Here is an 18,757-nt window from a genome sequence, read left to right as displayed (position 1 = left end):
CCCTGTAGTCATCCACTTAAGACTGAAGAGAAGACAAAGTAGAGATAAAGACATACCGTGATCTTTGTTGTTATCTTCTCATTGTGTAATATCCAGCGAGTGATGTACCAGTGGTCATGCCCAATACTCTGACAAGGTATTTTTAATTTTCTCTCTTTTCAATAAAATATATCTCCATTTCAGTCTATTTAGTGCTCTGGGGCTTACTACATGTAAGCCAACATTTAGACATGTTACACAGACACACAAGTTAGTACTCAGGGCACTTTTATTGTTTAGACGTCCTCTAATAGAGGCAGAAACGCATATGATGGATACGAAGAATTGTCAATCTTTTCAGCCAGGACATGAGATTAATCCTTTGTAAAAAGGTTAAGATCTTAAAACACTGGCCGCGTTGACTACGGTTCTCAAGACATCCAATCCCCTTCTTACTTCATCACTGGGATGGGCCTGTGTGTCGTTTTTTATATACAGCACAGGTGTGCGATTAATCCCATGAGTGCGTTCTGTTTGACTTCAAAACAGTGCCTGTAGGTCATCCAAGCAATCCACAGTGTCCTTCTCAAGATGTCATGGGCTAACAATATAAGTGTTTCAGTTCCCTGCCTCTCCTGACAAAACTGAAGCCACCGCTATTCAAAACATCACATGGGACCCTTGCATGATGAAGTAATGCAAGGGTTCTGTGGACCCACTCTAGCAGATACAGTGAGGAAGGGAGGGTTAAAAGCCCCTCCTGCATTTTCTGAAGACCAGCAGCAATTAGAACTGAGCATGATTTTTGCCAAAATCACTGAAATATTGTATTTCTTAAAGGAAGAATTGTGTTAACTGCAGCTGATGAAAGTACATAACTAAGGGCCTAATTTATATGTTGGTGATATGTATACTCCGCTGCAACTGCAACAGAGTATACATACTGCAAATATAATGGTCCGCCCGCCCAATTTAGATGCAGGCAGAGCCATTGGTTTGGCTATAGTGGTGAGTGCTCCATCATCGCCATAGCCAGACCTCTCCAACGGCTGAACGGACTATGGTCTTCAGACAAATGGCTAGATGTCCACACACCCAACTAGGATGGGCGGACAAATAGTCTTTTGTTTTCTTCTGTCCGTCACTGCAAGGCAATCCCTGGTAGAGAGGAGCAGTAAAATGGTAATAATGTTCCCATTGTCATAGGAGGAGACACCCGCTTGGCGGACTTTGATTTTGAAAAGAAAAAAGAAAACTGTTTGGTGCAGGGTTCCGTTGGTGTTTTTTTTTTATATAAATGTGGTGGGTGGTCCCTCCACCAGGGGGGTAGACTAATTTACAATGTGCCCTTGGCAGAACAACAGGCCATTCATCCACAATTAAACTAGGCCCTAAGATTCATGGGTTTAGGATTTTTCCAAATATGTTATTTATGTTGAGTTTCTAGTAAATGAGTAAAATTCAGCAAGTAGTTTAAATGAGCCTAACTAGGTAACTTCATGTCATTTGTTGAAAAAAAATGTGGTCCAAATAGTCTCTTTATTGTGTGTGCTGTCTAAAAATCTAAATATTTCACTGGAGAAAAGGTAATCTACTGTTTGTTTTACAGTGTAAAGGAAATTAAAGCTACCCGTGCACTGAATGTGGACTGAAAATGGCTGCGTTGTTGGCAGAAAATTTCAAGTTTCTGTCCTTGTTCTTCAGAAGCAAAGATGTGGTGATCTTCAACGGTTTGGTGGCTCTGGGGACTGTTTGCAGCCAGGAAGTGTTTTCGGTGGTCGCTTTTCACTGCCCCTGCTCTCCAGCGAGAAACTACCTCTACGGGTTGGCTGCAATCGGAGTACCTGCTCTGGTCCTCTTCCTTATTGGAGTGATCCTGAACAACCACACGTGGAACCTGGTGGCAGAGTGTCGAGGTCGAGGGGTGAAGAACTGCACAGCCCCAGCCACATACTTACTGTTTGGTAGCATTGTGGGACGGGCTATTGTGGCGCCCATCACATGGTCTGTTATTTCTCTTCTGCGCGGTGAGGCGTATGTTTGTGCCCGCAGTGAATTTATCAAACCTGAGAGCCTGCCAGGCTTCCCATTTGAACAAGGACCTCAGACATTGGCGCGGTTCCCATGCAAAGATACTCCAGTAGAAGTTTTGATCTTCAAGGACGAAGTCATCCGAAGATTGAAATATGAATCTCAGGTACTTCTTGCATTGCATTTCAGAGACATAATTTTGTTAGAGGGTATATTATGAATCCAGTTTCCCTACCCTATATTAACTAAATGCTGTTTAACACTAAAGTAATATGATCTTAGTAGGATAACTCAGATCTGTTTTTTGAATAAAAAATCAGTTTGGATGTCAAAATATTTTGCCATAGAGCTATAGAGACAATGAAACATACAAAGGATGCACACACCTATCTGCTGCAACAAAATACACTCCATCTTTTTAGAAACTTCCCAAACTCCTATCACCAAACTTAGGAAACCTGCTGAAACTTCTAGGCATTAGAAGAATCCTGGTCACGTCAGTCTCCAAGTGGGAAGCAAAGATCTTTCCAATGAACAAAGCCCTACCATAATCAATTGCAGATCAAATACATTGCTGTCAGTTAGCTGTGTTGCCTAGACCTTCGGGGTATCGAATCAGCTCTCGCGAGAGTGATCTCAAGATATATCCCAACTGACCTCTTCACTTACCAGGGAGTTATTTACTAGTGATCAGACAGACGCTTTTGATCCATTACACCACTAATGTGTATAGCGGCAGACCTTACTAATTATATGTGAGCAAACAAATTCTTTAACTTCCTATACTTAATCGACCCACGTATTATATTTGGATGGAATTGTTTTATTCATGTTATCAATTTATACGTTTTATTTGTCTTATGTTGCATCCTTACCCTGCTTTGCACAACTATAGATGCCGTGTAATTGTGAAGCGCTCTGATACCCAAAGGGTAATGTTTGCGCTATAGAAAACACTGAACAAACAAATAAATAAATAAATAGCACTCACAAACTCCCAGAAAGGAATTCTCAGAGGCTTACAAGACTTCTGCGCTGGTCTTTACACCGAACCCGCAGGCAACATACCCCCCCTTTTCGGTCAGAACTGCAGCTCCCTGTAAAGACTTGTAAGAGCCAATCTCCTCTCAGGACATCCAAACCAATTCTATTCAACTGACCTCTAATAGCGCTGGGAGTCTATAGGCATTCTAAAAATGATTAAGCAGATTCATGACTCGCTAACTTATCTCAAATCCTTTCAAAGATAGCAGTCATTTCTCACTGGAAAACCAAAAGTCAGCAAAGGCCTGTTCAGGTAAGAGTGAAGAGTGAAGAAATTATTTAATTTTCCCTCATGGTCGTCTGTCGAATCGCCCCCGAACTCTGTCCCACTGCTCTTACCTGCAGGGGCCGCACCTGCCCAAAGTCCCTCCCTCTGTGCCAACCTGGTTTCGAAACCTGATTAACTAGTTACATCAGAGAGCTTTGTACTGCAAAGAGAAGAGGCCAGAGGGCTTAGAAAAGCCTCTTGACGGCGGCTTGGGAACTGTACGTAGAACACTTAGCAGCCATTATGGCTGAGGGTGCTCACTGCTAAAGCTTCCCCTCCAGCATAACTTAGAAAGGCAATAACACCTGCCTCCCTTAGGCTTATTGATGCTTGTGATGCGACCGACAAAGACTTGGTGCTACAGTATTTTTAATTTACTCCTAATTTGATAGAGCGGTGGAACCTCTGTCTACACATCCTAGTAGCTAAATAGCACTAGCACCAGACTCCATCCAGACAGAGCCCCCCTTCTCCTTCCCCTCCCCATTCCCTGTTGCACCATTGTTCACTTTTGCTAGTCTATTGTTTTTATTTCTACCCAGCTACTCTTAGCGAACCAGACACATTTTGTAATGTAAACTTTGTCATTGCAATGAACCTAAAAACAGTACTGTTTGTATTGATATACCAGAGGTCTCATGTATCATAATATTAAACCTACATGGCTAGAAGCTCTGTTTGAAATGCTGCTCATCGAATAATGTCTGCTAATCTGTTCAAACCGCAAAATGTCAATAAAGTTAAAAAAAATAACGAAGTTAGAGAAATAAATAAATCACAAATACAATGTGCTGCAGTTGAATGTCTGTTACGTTACAAACTATTAAATTGGGAGTCATTACATCATGGTAATTACATCGGGGGTAGTAGCTTTACGTTGCATCCTTTGCATCACAATAACTTTACTTTGCAGGTAAGGATGTTAGTATAGTTTCATAAATATATAGATGTGTATAAATATGTGCGTGTATATTTTAACACCAATATGCATACACAAACATAGATATACTAGAGGCCCGCCCCGACGTTGTCCGGGGATGAAAATGAAAGTCTAGAACGTTCTTTTTTACCTGTGTAGTCGAGCAGTGCATACACGGTAACGCTAGGTGTCCATTGCAGCCGAACATGTGCCTCCGCTTGTCCAGCCAGTGTGAGGAAGCGCCACAGTGATAGGTGCCTCTGCAGCGCCAACGTTTAGCGCGTGTGGGTGCAGTTTTGCCCCTGGCCTCACAGTGTCCAACAGCGGTCACGCGATGCTGTGCGTGTGTCGCCAACAGTCCTTGACTTTTTTAATAGCGCCCCAGCGATGCTCAAGCGCCTCTGCACCCTCAGATGAATGCGCAGAAGTTCCGTCTGTGTGGGCGCTCAGAGTCCGTCAATCGTTTGCGCGTTTCCGCTGAAGGTAAGCGTGTGCTCTGCGGTTTTGTGTCCTTGCCGCGGGAGGCGAACGTGTGTGTCCGCTCCCGGCGCCCCTGTTCGGTCCTGGCATGCACAATACGCACTCCACAAACACAGCTTGGTGCACTTAGACGTCACACAGCGCGTCTACGTCAAACGCCCCAGAACGCTAGCCCCCCGCACGACACGCCCACTTCAAGCACACGCCCATCTCTTTATAGCACAACGCCCACGCCCACAACAGACTACTTTGTCCCCAACGGTCTTTTTCCCTTGTAATGTATATGTTGGGCTGGTGTATAGCCTATGTCCATCTGCTTATACTCGCCTTTCTGAATCTGTATGCAATGTTCCGGTTGGCGCTGTGGTTCCGGAGCTTACCCGCCTCAACGGTTTGGGCTCTCTCTTTATTATATTAGTATGGATGGGAACATATATATGTAACATCCAATTAAATTTTCAATAAGTTAATATAATACTTTTCAGCTAATCATATTTTAAAATATGCTCTAATATTTCATTTTTAATTTATATTTACATTAAATTACATTTAACTCTTTGAAATACCAATCCATGAACTCCTTACTACTACTATACTTTACATATTCCTGAAAACTAAAACCTACTTACCACTCTATACACTAAACATGCCTAAACCCTAAAAACTTCTTAAGGAACAGGGTCAAGACTGATTGGCATATGGCTGGGTCTGAACTGGGGTGGCGAAGTGAGCTAAAGAACGATGTTGGATTCAACCCAGATCTGTGACTTAGGGTGAGTGTCTGAAAAGTTTAATCTCTCAGTCCATCATCTCCTTGTGTTTGCTTTGTTTGCCCTAAGTTAGTAGGGTATGCCCAGACGTGGGTCCCTTGCTCACTTTTTACTGGATTCAAGCAAACCTGGCTGATGAGGGGTATTACCCCAAAATCAGTCCGAGGATGCTTGTTTCCGGTCCAGGGAAGACCTGGCTGGCTAGGCAGTTCGGGCTGGACTGTTCCCATGAGAAATAAGGTCAAGACTGATTTGCATATGGCTGGGTCTGAACTTGGATGGTGAAGTGAGCTAAATAATGATGATGAATTCAATCCAGATCTGTGACTGAGGGTGAGTGTCTGAAAAGCTTCAGCGCTCCGCCCATCATCTCTCTGTGTTTGCTCCTTACCACCCTTATAGACTACCCATCCCTGAACCCCTAACATTCCTTACTTCCCCTATACCCTACTTATCCCCGAGCCCGAAAAACTTGTTTGTATTGCACCTATCCCACAACTTTTAAAACTCCTTACCACCCATCCATGCACCATAAAAATTCCTAAACACCCCTATTCACTACCATCTGACATCCCCAAATAAAAAAATATATATATATATGCACAATCCTTTTTCTCCTGCTGGTCCCTGCCACCTGGAACCCGAAAAGGGTACGGACTCTGCTTTCTTTGTGCAAATATTTTACTTTCTCATGCGCTGTGGCACCATGACGCCTCTATATATATCCGAAAAAGAAGTTCACCTGCTTTGGAAAGTTTCACACAGATTCCTCAAGCAGGGGCCACGAATATATGCAATATCCCATGTGAATTTCCTTAGGAAAGTTTGCTCTCCAATACGGAAAAAAAGTGAACAGAATTACACCAAGTTGGCAGAAATTTAGAATTTTACTCAGAAGTCGTATTTTAAAAATAATTTGGTTTAAATCCGTTGAGCTACTTTAAAAGAAATTAGCATTTAAAAAGGTGTTCGGTAGGAGGTAAAATACTACATATATCTGGACCATTGGCATCCAAATATGCTTGAATTGGCCTACTTGATGTGAATGGGCGTATCCAGATTGGCTAGATACACCAACATGGAGTAAATGTTGTGGCAGCCTTCACTGGGCTTAGTCCTGAAAAAAGAACCATCAAAAGTCACATAATGGCTCATGGTGAGCAGGCAGAGTAGCCCCATTAGTACTGTGGTACTGGTGACGAAAAATAGAAGGGTCTGGGGTCACAGACCAGACCGTGTGGCCAACCACTATTTTGCTAGCCATATGATGTGCACAATGGCATAACCCACCACCACCACCACTGTATGCTGTGAAGGCTGCGCAGATCCCAAGGGGTTGGGTGCCCATGGGAGGGTGGGAGCAGAGTCTGTCTGCAGGCCTGGTTTCATGGCCAACCCTCCAAAGGCAGTGCAGGAAATAGGCAGTGTCTACTGGGGTTGGCAGTCTACAGTGTTTTGGGCGCAGGCCAAAACAATGCTGTTCCCTTTACTGAAGGCCATGCACAGCAGGTAGTTGGGTGCTTGCAGAGTTTGGGCACAAGGCCTGGCTAGGGGCCCAGGTCCTGCAGCCAGCCCCCTTGGCTACCCATGGCCAAAGGCAGTGTGCAGTGGCGGTGGGAACAGGTTGTCTGTGGGGTGGGTTTATACTCTACTAATCACAAATGTAGTGTTGTGAGACTAAGTGTGCTAGGACCCTTAAAGTTATAGGCGGACTCAAGAGAAGTTATGTTACATGCTGGGAGGTGTTAAAATGTGGGTATTAATGGTTATGACATAATCAGAAGAGTAGTTTGACATTGTAAGTGGAGTAATAAAGACGTAAAATCCAGAGCTCCATGTGTGGCATATTTCATTTGTATGCTCCCGGGTTTAGGAGGAAGTTATAAAAATAACATAGATTCACTGAGAAAACCAAGGGTTACAGTGACACTATAGTTAGGTGTTGAAGTGAGATAAGAACTAATAATTGAAAGCCAAAAAACCCACTGAAATTCACCTGGTAGAGTTTAGTGAATTAACTGTAACTTGTGCCCTTCTGCACTTCTTATGACCTCACATATTACATCACTCACACCATTTTAAATTACTTCATTGATAACATCACAAATGACATCAGTGATGCTGTCACTGATGATACTGCTATTCACATTACTCCATAAAATCTTATATCATTTTAAAATTAAAAGTTGTTAGTAAAGGGCCTATGGTCATATACAGCATAGAGGTACTGTGTTTTAGATGTGTGGGTGTATACATTGGAGATAATGTAAGCCAATTCCAATTCCAATTCCAAAAATTCTTTATTTCGGCCACATGGGCCATAAAAGATGCAATAAAATACAATACATATATTAAAAAGACAGTATTTACATATAAAAATTTCCTGCTGAACCCACATGGAATAAAAGCTGCAAGATAGTACCAGTTCAGGGGGACAGTTTCTTTCTTATTATCCATGCTGCCATTAGGAATTTTGAAACAGCAAAGACAATGTGGCCCAGAGTGTTAGTTTTCATGACCCTGTAGGCCTGCAGGTATTTCCTGAAGCCCAGGTTCCGACACAACGGTGCTATCCAACGCTTCCTGGGACTCTGATAAGCATAGCAAACAAACATTATGTGTAGGTCGTCTTCATCCAGGGCTTTACAACATGGGCAAAGTTTGTCACCCCCTGAGGACCATTTGCTGGTAAATACTTTGGTAGGGAGTGTACCAAACCTCCATTGGAGGAACAATTTCCTTGCCAGGAGAGGGAAAATAAAATCCATGAAGGGTTCAAAAGCATAAGAATTTTTGGATTCCAGAAAACGTCCCGTCAGGGTGCCGCTGTTGTGAGCATTGTCCATATGAACAAGGTTTTTATTTTTATACAGCTGTGCAAGAGATTTGCGCGTGATCCTTTGGCAGCCCTGGGCTGGGTCATCCCATAAGTCTGGCAAGTTCAAGCTGAACAGTTCCGCCTTGATAAAAGCCAACCAGGGAATTTTGATGTTGCCATTCAGCCTCATTACATGCATAAGGTCTTGTCTATAGTGAAGCAGTTCCTCGGTGGTCCATATCCGATGCCAGAACTTCACAGGTTTCGACAAGAGGTCTTCAGCAATAGAGGGAAGGCCCAAGTCAAGTCGTAAAGGGAGGAGTGGCGTGTAATGTAAGCCATAGACGCAAGTAACAGGCTGCACAGTGTAAAAACAGTGCATATAATACTCAATGTTAAACAAGGTAAAAGCAGAGCACACTTGATTGTGACTAAAGCCTGTTGCGAAAGCTTCTATTGGCTAGATTTCATCAAATTATGGATTATTGTGGCAAATGCATACCTGTTAACCACTTGACTCAACAATGTGAATTCTGTAAAGTCTTTAAGAGAGTGATTCTGTTAAGGTGAATAGAGTGCAAACTCTTTTTTGGAAGGTGTTTGACGTTTAAAAAGTGTGCGACTCCCATTGAAGTCTATGGAGACATAAGTGTGTGAATACCAGAACACGGGGATTCCATCTGCCAAAATTAGTTAGAGTTGCTGTGTGATCCGGGTGGGACTGGGGCACCTGAACAAAAAAAAAGTGTGACCACCTACTCCGCTCATGTCATAGTCACTGCTACCATCAGGGAACACCCCATAATGCTCAGCGAGGGCTTTTTATTTGTATTTGTTGTTCTTAATGGTGCCCCAAGAAGGGGCAGTGCACCACCAACCATATAAATTAAAGGGGGTCAGATTTACTATTTTAACTCCAGTGCCCCAAACATTGGATAAAGCGAGTATATGAGGGGGCTAGGGGGGTCAGATTTACTACACTAATTCCTATCCCACAAACATATGTGTTCCAGACTCAGGCCCTGACATGCTATCACGGCAGTCAGGAGCCTGGCCGACAAGCAGGCGTCGGTCTGACGGCCTGTTTACGATGCGACCGCCAGGCTGTCAGTCGCAAAGTGATCCTTAACATGGTGGCTTCTGCTGCAGCCCAGGAAAAGGGCTGCAGCACAAGCCGGCGTGTAATGTAAAGGAGCACTTTCTGCACATCCATGCACTGTGTGCCAAGCACAATATGGTGCATGGCACACGGTGCATGGCAGTGCGTGGGGGCACTACATGTGCCCCCTGGGGCACTTTACAGTGGCCAAGAACGGATGGGGGCCTTGTTTGGGGCCACCACAATCCGTTTCCGACAGCCCTTTCATGGCGACCTTTTCGATATGAAAAGGCTGTCAGAAAGAGATATTGCAATCCTAATGGCGGTGCCTGCCTCTGCACCGCCTCCATTCAGGATTAGGATTCTGACCGCCACCCCGACGGGATCACCTGCTGTCAGAGGCGGCGGTCTACCCACCGAACACCTTGGGTCCGACTACCAGGATTGTAAACACATGTATCTAAAATGAATAGTTTGGTTTATATTTATCAATACATTATTGTGGTGACTTTTTGACAAAGCTAAGAAGTCTGTTTTATATATGTTAACGTTCTTTCCCCTGTAAACCCAATAGGCCTCCTTTTTACATTTTGGTGTTCTCATCATTTGAAAATGCTAGTAGGTCTGCCTCTCTTAAAATGTCACCCTTTTCTACTCTACACTAAAAGTGAAATTCACTGGAAAAAATAAAAGTTAACATGACGTTATAGTTTCTTATGGTAATAATATCTTACTTTCGATTATTTTTAAACTCAGATATTTACTAAAAAAACAAAGGTTAAAGTGACGTTATAGTGAAATTAATGATGACATCTGAAATGACGTCATGCATGACAACACTGCATAGTAAGGGTGCAACTTATAGTTACTTCAGTTAACTTTAAAAGAGAATGTCCGTGTTTTTTTTGTTCACAATGTTACGTTTTAACTGATATTTTCACCTAACTGTAACTTTATTTTAACCTCTGTTTTTTTCACTGATAAATTTTGCATAGTTGTGGTCGCCAGTGTGTATTTATACATAAGTAACAGTTTCCATAGAAAGAGCATTTGTTGTTTTGCTCATAACTTTATTGTTGTTTGCCAAATCTTCATAAACTTTACAAACAATGTTCCAGCAAGGGCTGAGAAAAAGAGCAGGGGGAGGTGGGTCCAAAAACACTTTTTCCCCATGACTTTCCGTACAGAAAATTAAACAAAGAAACAGAAAAAATAGCTAAACAAGAGCACACCAACTGGCGCAAAAAGCTAGATATTTACCCAGAAAGAGTCCTTTTTTGCAAAGCGGTGTAAATGGTTAAAAAATTGCAATCTCTCTTGTTGCAGGACTCCTGTGAGGGAAAGACATTAAAACAAGCGTTTTGATGGGTCACTCCAGCAGGAGCACTCGTGCTGTTGTAGGACTGAGAACTCTGATTGGACGTCCACAACATGAGAAATGTTGTGGCCTCCATTACTGGGCTCGGGGACTTGATCCCAGAGTCCTAAATACAAATAAACAATACAAGGGGGCATGGTAGGCATACCCAGACGCCGTCGACATTATGGAGGTGTCCTAGGACCCGCAGTCAACCCACTGCCTTTAACAGCCATTAAGAGCTGAAGGGCGTGCAAGGTTGGTCAGACTTGGGGTGTTGAGTGCAGGCAAGGACCTGTGGCAATCCTTATCTTTGCGCAAGGCAATTGGCTGTACTTGGCAGGTGATTGGCCGTAGATATATCATTATCAGACATTACATTACATTTAAAAAAACTGAGAAAATATACAGAAACAAACAGTGGAGTTAAACATACGTAAGATAGTAAGAATGTATCTTAAAAAAAAGTATCTTGGAAATTTACTGAAAAAAACACTACTGTTTTAAAACTAAAAAGACCACTGAAATCCACAGGTTAGTTGTAACTAATTTAAGAACTTGCATTGCCATAGATTATATATGTAACTTCTGTGTTTTACCTGTGACATACTGCAACAGTGCCCTAAGGTTTCCCTTGGCAACCATCATTTGGAACAAATCCCTTATTTACCTCAGATCCAGCAAATCCAGAGATTTTCTTAGCAAAAAACCTGGAGCCGCCTCTGACACACCTCCGAAGCGACATACAACACTGGAGGACCCTTCCCTTGTCTTGGGGAAAGCCACCCTGTTTAAAATGATGGTACTGCCCCGCTTTTTGTATGCACTTCACAACACCTTACCTGGTCACACCCTCCTATTTTCAAGCCGTTGACAAGGAAATCTGTACACTACTTTGATATGGGGACCTGCTCGCATTGCCCTCCAAACCAAAAATTGACAAGGGTATCGTACGATGATGGTATCGCCCTTCCTGATATACAAAGTACTACTGGGCAGCACAGCTTATCACAGTTATTCAGTGGGCCTATCTCCCAGAGGGGGAACCAGCCTGTCATCTTGACAGGCTGGCCATGCCTCCAGGGGGTTACCTCAGGGCATTATACAGCACTTAGGGGCCTATTACGATGGAGGATTTTCCGCATCCTCCGGGCCGGCGGAAGCCACCGCTGCCCCGGAGGATGCGGAAAATCCTCTGCGGACCCACCAAAGACCCACCGCCACATTAGGATGGCTGGTGGGTCCTGGTTTCCGTCCGCAGCTTTTCCGCCACGGTTGGCTTACAACTGCTGCGGAAAAGTTCTAATATGGTGACGGTGTCTCTCAGACACCGTCAGCCAGATTAGGAAGGGCAGTGAAACATGCTTTTCCGCTGCGGCTTTTCCGCCGTGGAAAAGCATGTGTAACTTCACTGCGGGGGCCCATTGCGGGCCCCCTCGGTGAAAGGGGGGTGGGGAGTGCACATTGGGGGTACCTATGGTACCTCCCTGCATTTGTATGCAGAAAGCGTCAGGCACCGCGCGGTGCCTGCCACTTTCTACATACAAATGCAATGCGTGCATTTTTAGCATTGCTGCGGGTGCAGCTTGAAGCCGCTCCCACCGCAATGTTAAAAATAGAGGATGTGACCGCCAGGGTGGCGGTCACATCCTAATTGCACAGGAGGGAACTCCGCAGTCCATGCGGAGGTTCCCTCCTACTCTATGGTGGCGAACGGACTCAGGTCCGTCCGCCATCATAATCGGCCCCTTAATGCTCCAAAGCCTTTCCAATCCCCACAGCAACCACACTCACCATCTGGCCCTTGGTGGAAATGTAACGGCTTCTGAGGTGGTATATGTAAATTGACCGCTCTCACTGACTCTGATTTCCTTCATTTGGAGCTGCCTACTAGTGATGGGCTCGGATGTCTTGCTGCAGGGTCGGGGTGGAGGGAGCGGAAGAGTTTCAAGACTCAATGTACGTCAGTGCATACTTAATTGTGCTCTGATGCTACTATGGTTGCAATTCAATGTTCATTTTTTATTGCTTTTTCTTGCAATAAAAAATTCAAAGAAATGTATTAAACTATTTTATAAATAAACAATAAATATTTCATGTTTATAATATTTTAACATTAAGTTATATTAATTTATATTTTTAACTATTTGAAATAATGTCATTTATTTTAATGCAACATTATTTCCTATGGGGTTTTATTTTACATTCCTATGTCCATTATTTACTATGAGAGGGTGTTGAAGTACCATGTGTGGTGCTGGCCCTACTCCAGCTCTGAGCTGGAGTAATTTGCTACTGATTTCCTTCCCACATTTTACTACTAAAAAGTAAATTTACAAGTGTGAGGATCTCCCCACTGTGAAGTAGATACCATTGGTGCAGCATGTGTAATGGTACCGCGGCCCAGAGCCCCGAGGAGGCCATTGAACCCTGATAATTGTTGTATTTTACAATCTCAACATCAGTCAAAAGGCCATTTTTCCTTCCTTGCTCGAGAGCCCACTACATTTTTGCTATTCTACTGTCTCACTATAGCAAAGATGGGGGAGGTGGAGATTTACACTCATAGATTTGTGATTACCATTTTGTAGTACTATATGAGTCCTATTGTACTAGAAAATGCAGTTTGATAATAGGCCCTTTAGTATCTATGATAGTCTGTGGGAGAGCCCCAACTTGTAAAATCGTAATACATTTCAAATAATTATGGTGCTAGGCTATAAGAAAGAACCTAGGTTTTTTTGCATAAAAATGTCATCTTACCACATAAGTGTTCCACTGTACTCACTAATCTCCTAGCCTTCAAGAGAAGAAATAATCGTCTTCTCACAAATAGAGTTGGAAAGGGTATTTTAATCTGGTTGCAAAATCCTCAATACATTAATTCTGCTAGGGACAGTACAAGCATCAAAAATTCATATTTATACAAATGCAAACTTGGATCGTATATAGAAAGACTGATTAAGGATCATTTGGAGAAAAACTCTAAGTAGAAAATTTTAGCTTTTGTACTAATTATTGCAGTTTGGTAATAAAGCTGCTATTCACGATGTAGATTAGTGATAGGAGAGTATGTTTATATGACAACAATGAGTGGGGGCGATTGTATTTGATCTAACTGAATATATGGTTGTTTCTTTTTACAGCTCATTGGATGGATGCTTCTTGCAGCGATTGCAGTTGCGGTCTTCCTTGTTAAGTGCCTGCAGCGGTGTTCTTCTCCGCTGGGCTACCATCAGGAAGCTTATTGGTCGCAGTATCGCTCCACTGAGAGCGAGCTATTCAGTCGCACGGCCAATGTGCATGCGAAGATCCTAGCGGCCAGTAACGTCAAGCAGTTCTTTGGCTTTGTGGCTCTGGATAAAGATGAGAAGGAGTTGATCCAAGAAAATCCACTGAATGAGGTCCAATCAAGCCCGCAGTGGAACGCCATCACTGGAGTTTACCTCTACAGAGAAAAAAATGGCATCCCACTGTACAGCCGACTCCATAAGTGGGCAAAAGGGCTCATGGGAAATGGGACAGACCTAGAGTACAAGGAAACTGCACTCCTTGCAGTATGAAACAACCTATGTGCGGATCCACCACTGAAAATTAACAATATACTCAGTGCACTTTCCAGGAATTGCATATGTGTGGCCATGTGCAGCAAATCCAACACTTTTATTCTAAAGCAAGGTTTTAAAAAATTGCACCACAATGCTCGGCAAGGGAATCAGATGAGAATAGCTCAAGAGGGTCAAAATAAAACAAACAAGTCAGGTTTCATGTTTAGGTTTGATTGTTAAGACTTTCCCATTCCTTATTTAATGTTCTCGAAGCACAGTCACCTACAGAGGTTGTTTCCGCCATGAGCACTAATGACAAGTCTGAAATCAGTGCCCGTGTTATCAGTTAGGGATACATGGCAAAAGGTCAAGCAAGTGATGGTCCCTTTCTTTTCTACATACAGTGGGCAGCCATGGAGATGAAAAATAGACAAGGTACAACAAAGAAATTATTATAACATATATTTTGAATTGAACTATGCAAGTTTTAGAACTGCCTGTACTATACTTTGAGAGATGAGTTGCTGTTCTAAGTAGGAAAAGACACATCTTTTTTGGTTTACCAAAAATAAGGATTGCAAAAATCTCTTTATTTCTTAGTGAATTCTCACGGTGGCTTTTCACCATTTCATATAGAAAGTAAGTGCCATGGTCACAAAAAAATGAGAAGGTAAGGTGGGAAACCCAAAATACCCTTGGAGGCTTGGGCAAAATCAATATTATCGGGTAAGGTGTGCCAGCAAGGGATTTCACTTAAGCAATTTTCTTTTGACTTATGTTTAACAAATTAATAAAGTTCAGTTATACAAAATCTTGAACCAATAATGTAACAAATCACAGCAGTTCTACAATCATGCACAAATTGATCAAATCAATTATAATAAGTGCTGTATTCCAAAGTGATTTTGTATATTGATTTTGGAATACAGCACTTATTATATTTGATTTGGAATGGATGTTTTATACACATGAATTATAGGTTTTTATGATGATTGCCTTTTTTCATGTGTTTGCTTGAGATTCATTTTCATTATGATTGTACCCTTTTCAATATAAATTGTTATAAGAAAATACATTTCTTTGACTATACAATATTCCCGTGTCTATGTTTCTTTTTCTTTTTCCTTCTGATTTGATCAATTGGTGCATGATTGTAGAACTGCTGTGATTTGTTACATTATTGGTTCAAGGTTTTGTATAACTGAACTTTATTAATTTGTTAAACATAAGTCAAAAGAAAATTGCTTAAGTGAAATCCCTTGCTGGCACACCTTACCCGATAATAATGGTCACAAAAAGGCATGACTTTGGACTTGTAGGCTCCCTACATGTGTCCATTACACAGATATTTACACAAAAGGTTCCCATGGAGAGCGATGGAAGTAGTGAAGGTAGACAGGTGCTAATGGGAATTTATACTTTCGTGTTTGTAGTTTGAAATCTTGTTACGAGGAGCCCAATTTTGAGATTTTATTTTTGCTCGGGATCCTGTATGATACATGTATGAAAAATGCACTGAACCAGATTTAAAAAAACACTTTTGATAAGGTTTGTATTAAAAAGCCAAATAAGAAATAGCGTTCTTTTAGAAGAGTTGGAGAGACTGTAAGATTGTATTTTCCCATATAGCAAATGACAAAGCACACATATAGAGCAATTCTGACTGCTTGCAAAACATATCTGTTCTCCCGTTTCCTGGGCCGGCCTTGAGTTTTAATAATATTACAATATTTGGCCTCCTGAAAACTTTTTTGGTAATTTCGTAGGTTTACTTTAAATTTTCACTGATAGACACATAAATCTGATATGTTCTCAATTTGAAATGAATTAAACTTGCATTTACACCTAAGGTGCTTCTCCATATCAAATATACAATCTACAATGAAAAGGTAATTTTAATCTACTTAAACATGCATTGGTCAAAGCACATGCACTTTGAGCCGCTCCATGGATTGATATGAGAATGGAATTTAGGTAACTATCCATATTCACATTTTATTGTCTTAAATGTGTATTGCTTTGTGTAAATTCAATTTTCTGTTATTCTAGCTAGTCTAAATTGTCAATGTTGCAATTTTGTAACAAATTGAGTACAGTGTGTTAGTGCCATTCATTGAAGTGAATTGATCTGATACACATTTTTAAATGTAATGTAGTGATTATTTAGTCCAAACAGCACATATGAACAAATGTTTTATACTATCTAACAAAGATAATTGCCACGTGAGATCTCACAGCCTGAAATTTGATATTAATTGAGGCAGATATATTTTTGTTACTATTGAGCAGATCAGTGGAATGGCAATAAAATATTAATCGTTTGTGTCCACTCTTACAACTATAAAACAACTTGGATGCTCACCGAAAAACACTTGACATGCCTAAAGGCCCTGACACATAAGCACAGATGTTTCCATAGCATTTTACAAAATATTATTTTAAAAATACTCTTTCGACTGATTTCTCCTTTTGCACAATTGTGTCACCCTTCTAAATACTGTGTCAAAACTATTCAGCTGCCAAACTTCTGGACAATCCGTTCCCCTTACAACTGCCTGAAAAATACTGGTTATTACTAGACTTGATGCTTTCACTTGGAGCAACAACTATTCTATCAAAATGAAAATCCCCATTGTAGGAAGGTGGCTACCTGACTATGGTTACCCCAGATTTTTTGCCTTGTGTTTAGCTGGTTTTCGACTTAGTTGGCCTGGTTCCCTGCTAATCAGGGCCCCAGGCTATCTGCTCTCTCTGTAAAATGGATTCCATGTACCCTAGGTGCATAACCAGATTGGCTTGGATCACCTTATCAGCCCCTGTACAGAGCACTATAGGTGCCCAGGGCATAGGTGCATCCAAGGCCTACCAGGGGCTGCAGCATATCTTTTGCCACCCCTGGCTGGCTATCTAAAATTGACACAACTGCCTGATCACTCAGCTGGGGCAAGGTGGTGTAATCACCCCTTGCTTAGATATAGTATGCCTATATCTAAACCTATCTGGACACATATAAACCTGTGAGCCACTCCTATGGCAGGCCTTAACAATCCTGAAGGCAGAGTGCGTGGTTTAATGTGAGATGGTGCTCTAGCATGAGCTGAGCCTGTCTGCAGCTGTCAGGACCAATTCCCTTAGCTGTTCCGGGATAATGCCAAACCATATACTATTAAGTGCATTATAATCCTCACGGTTATATGTCAACTTTGGTTTGGCTTTATCAAAACATGTCGTGTAAGGTGTCATACGAATTGGAATACTACCCCCTCGCCAGTCCTGGCGACGGGGGTAGCATTCCACCCCTCTAGAGGGGACGACATGTTACTTTTGCTAAAACGCGGTTGATTTTTAAAAGAGCCTCAGATCCACAAAATGGATGCTTCTGCCACAGACACATGTCTGACCTCCTGCTGCTGACCGAAACTCAGCAGAGGAGGCCTGGACAAAGGATTTCCTGTCACAGGGAGGTGTCACACCACCCCAGACAGGAGATAGTGGATTGTAGTAGGGAGGTTTCAAAGAAACCAGACAGTGCCTGGGGAGCACAAGGCTTCCCCTTGCATAATCCGGTCAAACCGGTTCTGGGGCAGCCCAGCCCCAGCTCCAGTGAGACCTGGACAAAGGAAAGGGGGTGTAACCACCCCCCTTCCTGGTCCCACCCATAGGGGAGGGACCTAGCAGGAGATCCACCCCTCATATTGGAATAAGAGTGGGAGCAGTGCCAATGCAACTCAGATCATCCTGAAGAAACATAAGAAACGAATTCTGGACCCTTCGACATTCTACTCAACATAGAAGACTGAAGAATCTCCCTTGTGGTCAAGGAGTGACCACCCTGTGCAAACAGGCACCATCCAGCCCTCGACCCTTGCTTTGTTGCAGTTCCCGCCGGAACTCGAGCGACAGAGATCGACGAGATCAAGCTTGCCTGCCTTCTCCCTGCCCGATCCACAGTCCCTGCAGAGCTGAGACCAGTGGAGGCGACCGGAAGCGTGGGACACGCCATCTTGAAAAGGCCACGAGACGCTGACCGTGCAGCCCACGAGTGATCCTCGAAGCTGTGCACCGGGGTTTGAGAAGCCCCCACCCCGAGCTACATTTGCACCAAAGCTACCCCCTCCACACTTGACGAGTGCTGCGTGGGGCCCTTCTGCTTGTTTTGGCTTGACGCGTTGGCCCGGTCACTTGCCCGCTGGCTTGTGGCCCCTGTGCCGACTAAACTTTGAATACGACTTGCTTTTCTGGTTGCTCCAGATCTGCACCAGCTCCTGTGAAAAGGAGCCCCCACTCTGACCCTCCTGGTTCGAGTGATAAGCAATCTCCCGGTTCCGCGTGGATTGCTTTTGCCAAGTGCTGTTTGCTGCAATCTTGAAGCCGACGGTGCTGACGGCGAGAGCCTACGTGGGACAGATCGTGACCTGCTCCTGGACGTCGCAGATGCCCCAGA

General features: G+C 42.9%; 1 protein-coding gene across 2 annotated transcripts in view; it reads left to right on the top strand.

The window, feature by feature from the left end:
• The window catches only part of CALHM2 (calcium homeostasis modulator family member 2), a 31,750-nt gene extending 16,690 nt beyond the window's left edge, over window positions 1–15,060 (top strand). For both annotated transcript variants that reach the window (XM_086920273.1, XM_086920274.1), the window contains 2 exons: window positions 1,589–2,176; window positions 13,912–15,060. In XM_086920273.1, coding sequence (XP_086776399.1) covers window positions 1,634–2,176; window positions 13,912–14,328 — 960 coding nt within the window. In that variant the 5' untranslated portion in view covers window positions 1,589–1,633 and the 3' untranslated portion in view covers window positions 14,329–15,060. The remainder of the gene's footprint in view (window positions 1–1,588; window positions 2,177–13,911) is intronic.
• Window positions 15,061–18,757: the final 3,697 nt, after the last annotated feature.

This window comes from Lissotriton vulgaris, chromosome 5, assembly GCF_964263255.1.
Source record: "Lissotriton vulgaris chromosome 5, aLisVul1.2, whole genome shotgun sequence".
Taxonomy (NCBI): Eukaryota; Metazoa; Chordata; class Amphibia; order Caudata; family Salamandridae; genus Lissotriton; species Lissotriton vulgaris.
The sequence above is the reverse complement of the archived record's forward strand: the minus strand, read 5'-3'. Positions and strand labels throughout refer to the sequence as shown.